Source organism: Dysidea avara, chromosome 2 (genome assembly GCF_963678975.1).
Source record: "Dysidea avara chromosome 2, odDysAvar1.4, whole genome shotgun sequence".
Lineage (NCBI taxonomy): Eukaryota > Metazoa > Porifera > Demospongiae > Dictyoceratida > Dysideidae > Dysidea > Dysidea avara.
The window spans coordinates 24317286-24324142 of NC_089273.1; the positions used below are offsets into that span (position 1 = coordinate 24317286).

The 6857-nt window shown below is 35.2% G+C and overlaps 1 protein-coding gene across 1 annotated transcript in view; it reads left to right on the forward strand.

The window, feature by feature from the left end:
- LOC136246911 (hemicentin-1-like) overlaps nucleotides 1–6592 on the forward strand; it is a 31438-nt gene extending 24846 nt beyond the window's left edge. The window contains exons 10-15 of the mRNA XM_066038506.1: nucleotides 2028–2321; nucleotides 2811–3119; nucleotides 3174–3443; nucleotides 3507–3644; nucleotides 3978–4700; nucleotides 6110–6592. Coding sequence (XP_065894578.1) covers nucleotides 2028–2321; nucleotides 2811–3119; nucleotides 3174–3443; nucleotides 3507–3644; nucleotides 3978–4700; nucleotides 6110–6315 — 1940 coding nt within the window. The 3' untranslated portion in view covers nucleotides 6316–6592. The remainder of the gene's footprint in view (nucleotides 1–2027; nucleotides 2322–2810; nucleotides 3120–3173; nucleotides 3444–3506; nucleotides 3645–3977; nucleotides 4701–6109) is intronic.
- Nucleotides 6593–6857: the final 265 nt, after the last annotated feature.

Here is a 6857-nt window from a genome sequence, read left to right on the forward strand (position 1 = left end):
TCAGCCAGCTTTTCAACTTGTAGGATGGCGAGGATAACAAAACGCTCTCTGCCTGAGTGGTTTTCATAGTGAAGCCCAAGTCGTGCATTCTAATTGCATGAGTATTAATTGATCCCCACAATCGATTTCGGCATCAACATCTATATAATCACTGCCCAGTTGTAGTTTTGTATGTAGCCCAGCTAGTAGCCCGGGTGGTTCCTTTGATCTCAGGTGTGAAAGTGTTACAAGTAATAGTTGCAACACAGGCATGAGGGCTTTGCCCAATATGTATTCCTGAGGGCTGCAGGCCTGAGGACAGAGGGCATACATACCAGGCAACCCGTGTTACAGCTAATATGTAACACTTACCAGGCTGATAGCATGTGCAGGGTGATCAATCACCTAAGCCAATATGAGTACAACCACTGGATATATTATGCACACCTAAAATTTTTGATTATGGGTCAATAGCTAGTACATTCTGGTTACATTCAGTTACGATGAACAGACATATTCTAGAGATAGCAATGAGAATTTCAGTTACATGAGCTTATTGTTTTAATCAGTGCTATTGAATTGTTTATGTAAAAGGTACGGAGTTCTCTAAAGGCCTAGATAGGTAAGCTTGCTTGACAATGCTTGTAGAGTGGTTACTAAATGAGAGTGGTAGCTTCATGATGGGGGCATGTCCATATTTGAAAACATGCAGAAGTGATCAGTGAATAAGCTATAGCACTCAGTAGATCTCACCATAGTCCAATGTTTTTCAACTCATAGGATGGCTAGGATAACAAAATGCTCTCTGTCTGGGTGGTTTTCATGGAAAAATCCAAGTTGTGCATCCTAATCATGTAAGTATTATTCTATCCCCACCATCAAGTTGAGCCTCAATGTCTACTCACTGCCCAGTTCTAATCCAGGCTACATATGAAATGTAGCCCAGGCGGCTCCTTTGATCTGAGGTGGGAAAGTGTTACATCATTTATGTATATACATACAAGTGGTAATATACAAATTGATTTGAACAATTACTGCACCAGCAGTATAATAGGTATAGACACAGTTTTTTAAATGCATGGAAATTATGAATATACCATCTTGCCATATACAAGACATAATCATACAGCTGAGGAAAGCTGGTTCAAGCATATGGCAACAATGCTCATATGTGACCGAATATAGTCTTTCCAAATTATTAATTAGGCTAATCACAACTCCTTGTTTTTTTAACCTAATACCTTGATATTACAACAAGCAGTGTTGGTATGTTAGGGGTATAAGATGATCATATTTCAGAAGGTACAGGGGTAGATCTAGGAGGCAGCAAGACGAGGGACACAAATTAAGTTGTAGGTGGTTGGGAGAGCAGATTTTCTTGTTAGTTGCTGTATTTTTAAACAGCAATAATCATTCTTTAGTAGGTAGATTTTTTCATTATGGTCTTTCCAGTCTTAAAAGCTGTTTAAAAGACTATGAAAGTTTTAAACACCAGCAACACGATAATTGTTTTAGAGGCGCTTAGTAAGTACAAAGGTGCTGAGTGACAGTTTGATAGCTGAGTTTCAGGTGAGTTTGCAATAAATGCAGTTTTCATGAGTTATATAAATTGATTTTGGTCTGACAAGGTTTATAGTATTTCTATCAAAAGGAATAATTATGGTGCTTGTTTTCCACATGGGGGAGGGAGGGCATTTCAATTCCCCATCCTAGATGTGCCAATGAGGTACTATTTTCACAAGTCAAGTTATGGGTTGTCAACTGAAAAAGCTATAAGACACATTTTTGCAGATCTGGTTACATATATTATTTGTGATCATGAGGCTGTATGTAGTCTAATGTCTAGCATATTAATTATACTATCAGTAAGGTCAATGCAAATGACCACTGAACTGGTACTGTGTTATTTTTCAAGTTACTAATTATGTGATTCCAAGATTGTATGCACAAAGAATTTTAGCACACACTGTTAACAAACATTATACTAATATTCTCCACCAATGTTTTATTGACATAATTATAATATCATATTGTTTTCCATTCACTAGCTACACCAATCATCACCTTACAACCACAAGGAACCACTGTATATGTTGGTACTAAGACAGTTACAATGAGCTGCTCAGCTGTTGGACATGGAACCATCAAGTACCAATGGGAGAGATACTTGATCAATACCAATGAATGGACAACTTTACCAACCGACCAACAGTTGGATATTGCTAATTCGTCAGTCTACACAATTGAAAATTTAAACAGAGACAATGATGGAGTTTATCGTTGTGGAGCTAGTAATGTTGATGGAATCAGTTACTCTATGAATACAACTATCACTGTGTATGGTAAGGATGACATCAGCTATTATAAAACATGTTCATCTTTTATTATTTTCTTATTAACATAACTGGTAAAGAATCTCCAACCAAAACAGGGCATGTGAGCACATAAATTTGCTTACGTTTCAAATTTTCACGGCCCTTATCATTTGTTTCATTATGCTATGGTGATTAAATTTTTTGCTATTATTGCACTTTAGTTTGCAATACCAGTTACAGATTTCTATTTTGACATGTAACTAGATATAGCTTGCTATGCAATGGGCTGCCCATATACCAAGTTTTCATATATACTGTAGGCCCAATCATAATTACTACTAGTCACAAAGTTCACATTTTCCAATACCTGTTTTAGGTACAGCAATGTTAATTCGGTCTATTGTCTTGAAACATATATAGCAGAAGTATACTTATACAAGTTACAGTGTATATAATTATGTAGTTATCATTGTGTGTGTATACATGGTTGTCACTTATATCCTTGCACATACATAGGTCCACCATCAATCACCTCACCCACTACTGAAATAGATGTTGTTGAAAGTCATGAGCTGATACTAACATGTGCGGCTACTAATGACCTTAAGTCTCCTTTCAATGCTGACATATCATGGTATGGTCCTCAAGGAGAAATTCTTGAAGAAAATAACAACATTGACATCTCTGCCATAAAAATTGAAAATGTGCTGACATCAGCACTGAAATTTAAGTCAGTTAATCACACATTAACTGGAGTAAGCAAATGCAAGGCTTTCAATCATCCAATGTCTTCAAGCGAATTTAACTTTACAATAACAGTTGAATGTACGTAAGCTGTAATATGCAATTTAATGCTGTGTTAATTGTCACTCTTTGTAGATGCACCAAGAGTCTATGTATCACCATCCAGCCCCTTTACCATTAAGCCTGGTCCAAAGTTTCTACTACATTGCTCAGCAGAGGGGAGGCCTTCACCTACACTTCAGTGGTATAAAAATGGACAACCTTACACTACAGCAACTACATTATCAGTGCAACAAATATTTGTGCCAAGATCATCACCTTCTGATAATGCTCTGTATCAGTGTGTTGCTGTTAATACAATCGGAGGAGAAATGAAATCAAATAACGCTAGCATTGATTTTCAAGGTTGGCAATCATTATATCATCAACATGCATATTATGCAAATATTTACTTTCTTATATACACAGTTATTGTACCAACTGAAGGACCATGTGCTACAAACAATGGAGGATGTGATCAAATTTGTACTGATGAGTCTGGATTTGTGCAGTGCTACTGTGAAGCTGGATACTTCAGTATTGCATTCTTGCCTACGAAATGCTTTGGTGAGTCACGCCAGGTTTTATAAAGGCTCTAAATAAACTTCTTCTTAGGAAATGAAAACTTAATGTTTACGTAAGTACTATACAGCTAGAAAAAGCTGACAAGTTGTAGCTAGTAGCGTTTTGCACCTTTGTTATAAACACTTGATAAATATAGCAATCAGGTAACAGAACTACTTTGTCTTTGAACGCACTTTCTACGATATTATGTTGTTTTTGAAAAGTAACAAGCCCAAACTCTGGTTGCATGCGTACTACGTAGGTTATATATTATGTTCAACTGTATATAGTTTATTAGTTGGTGGTGCATTTGCTAGTATTTGTGTGTTACTACAGAGGTGGATGAGTGTCTTTACAAACTGGACAAGTGTGAAGCTAGCTGTATCAATACTCCAGGAAGTTACAAGTGTTCTTGTCCATATGGCCAAGTACTAGCATCAGATGGTTATGGTTGTATACAATGTGCTAATGATACATCAGGAACTAATTATACAGAAATTCAAGCACCTAGATTTATTGATGCAAATGAGAATGTATGGCATGTGGCAATATGTGGTACTAACTCCACTACATGTTCAGGCAGTTTAATCAATGATAACTTTGTGATCACGTCTGCTAGTTGTGTGTGTGATCAAGTTACATTCCCTCAATCATTGATGGTGAAGATGAACAAAAAGTTTGGCTGTCAAACTCAGGAACTTGATTCTGTTGATTACAATGTTATACAAATAATTTGTCACCCGATGTATAATGACACTACTTTGGCATACAATGTTGCCTTACTGAAATTGGGTAGAATTGTTGACACCAGCATCTTTAAACCAGTTTGTCTTCCAACAGATCGTGACCAAAGCAGTACTTCCATCAATAGATTTTCTGGTGTGCACGGATATGAAAATTTTGATTATGTAGGATCAAGTATTAGCCATAGTGACATCATTACTCCAGATGTTACTGAGGAACTGTATATACAAGTTACTGAAATTGTATCCAACAACAAGTGTTCTGCTGCATATGGTTATATAGTAGTTGTTGATAATAATAAAATGATGTGCACAAGTAAGCATTGTATATGACTGAACCTGTATTTAATTCAATATAAGTTAATTTTGATGCATGAGTATTATAGTCATTCACTTTCTAGTAATGGCTTAGTTTTACTTGTGCCTGGATTAACTGCTCTATGTCTCTTTTATGAAACAGAATCGTGTAGGTGTTGGCTGACTTTCCCACCAATATCGCCCCCAAACATCCTATATAACATATTGCCAGTATTAGTTAGACATTAAGCCTATAAAATGTCTTCAGAGCAACCCTAAATCCTTCCAACAAAATTAATGTCTATGAAATTTTTATTTAACACTGATTGACTAACTGATCATGACTTAAAGATGCCTTCAGACAAGCATACTGTAGCTCAACTATTGATAAGGCCATGGGCTTGATTTGTTCACTGTTCGATGTCACTTCATCCTGAGACATGCCTTTTACCAACTGCATTGTGTATAATACACAGCATGATTGATTTCTATTTGTCCTCCTTTACGCTGACAATGTTGGGTGTTAATTCATGATGGCTTGCTTCCTTGTGTAGCTAGCTATATATATAACACTTATTGGTTATTGCCCATATTTTCCAAGCAACTGGATTGATTGCAGAGACACTTCTTGTACTGTTCTTCATTTGCAACGCTGTATAACTGGTGGAACATATAGCTGAAAACTAAAGCCTATTGGCTATTTTACTTTTCAGTTATTGATTGTCGGGGCACATGTTCAGGTGCAAATTAATTTTATGGCATGCCTAACACCATTCTTTCTTTCGATACAGTATACACAGACTCAATAGTCGTACAAAAAAGTGAAATGTAGAAGTTGAAAGGAAAATTAGTTGTCAAAACGTTTTAAGTGAAAAACAAGGGAATAGCTAAACAATAGTGAAACAATAGGTTATTAATATTCCTGCAGATTATACTAATGGACATTTAATCCCTGTACGTATTTCAGTAATGGTTATAGACTGAACCATAGAAATTAAACATCATTAGTATATCTGCAGGTATAGACAACATCTATTGTTTCACTGCTTTTAGTTTTCCCTTGTTTCCTTAAATTATTTTGATCCATAATCCAACTTAAAATTCCTATTTTCCTTCTACTTGTGATTATAATGGGGAAGAGTTCTGTAGACATCAAATTCTGTAGCACTAGCCTGATGAGTTTAAATTACTGTGCAATTTTGTGCAAGTGACAATTTGTAGATGTGCAACCAATAACCATCAAATTTGTGTATTCTTAACCACTAGGTATGATTATTGTATGCAGTGGCAAACCTATTATATACTCCTAGTACTTTTTGGAGTATCATAGCTATAGTATGTATGAATGGTTGTGTGTGTTCATGTGCAATAAACTGTTAAATTTCAATGTGTAAAATTCCTCATTACATTGTCTGTACACTTATACAGGTTCTGGAAACTACACAAATTGTTGGGGTAAGAGTGGATCACCAGTAGTAACTAGTGGTGAAGTAGATGATCATGTGATACTAGCTGGAATTGCTAACTACAGAGAAAGAAAAGAGGAGAGCATGTGCTCATCCAGTGTACCATATGGAGTCCATACTAAAATGGATGGTCTTCAACAATGGATTGGTGATCATGTCACTGTCTGATCTGTGGATACTGTAAATGTGGCTGATTAACAATAGCAATTAAATAATAGTACTGATTAGAAGTTAGCTTTCAGCATTGCAATTTACCTTCATGCATTTTTTCATTCAACCTGTTTTTTATACTTATTAGCTAAAAGTTTTTTTACACTCCACTAGGTTTCTTTTGTAGTAAATCAGCTACATAAAACATATAATTATTCAGTTTGTAAAATAGATAGTAATAATAATATTGTTTTGTGTACATTATAACACCTTAGTTTCTTTAATTATTATTATACACAGTGGTATATATAATACCGTAATTTGCTTTTTTTTTTCATTGTAAAATAATTTTCATAGGCAAAATTTATACGAAAATTTCTTGCACGAAAATTTTATATAAGATTGAACTACTCTAATAGAAAAGTCATTTACGTAGATCATACAAAAATATTTTTACACGAAAATTTTTATCATGAAAAATTTTTACACGAAAAGAAAGCAAATTACGGTAATAAGTGGACTAACTACTTGCAATGGATGAAGCTACTCAGGTCAAAATA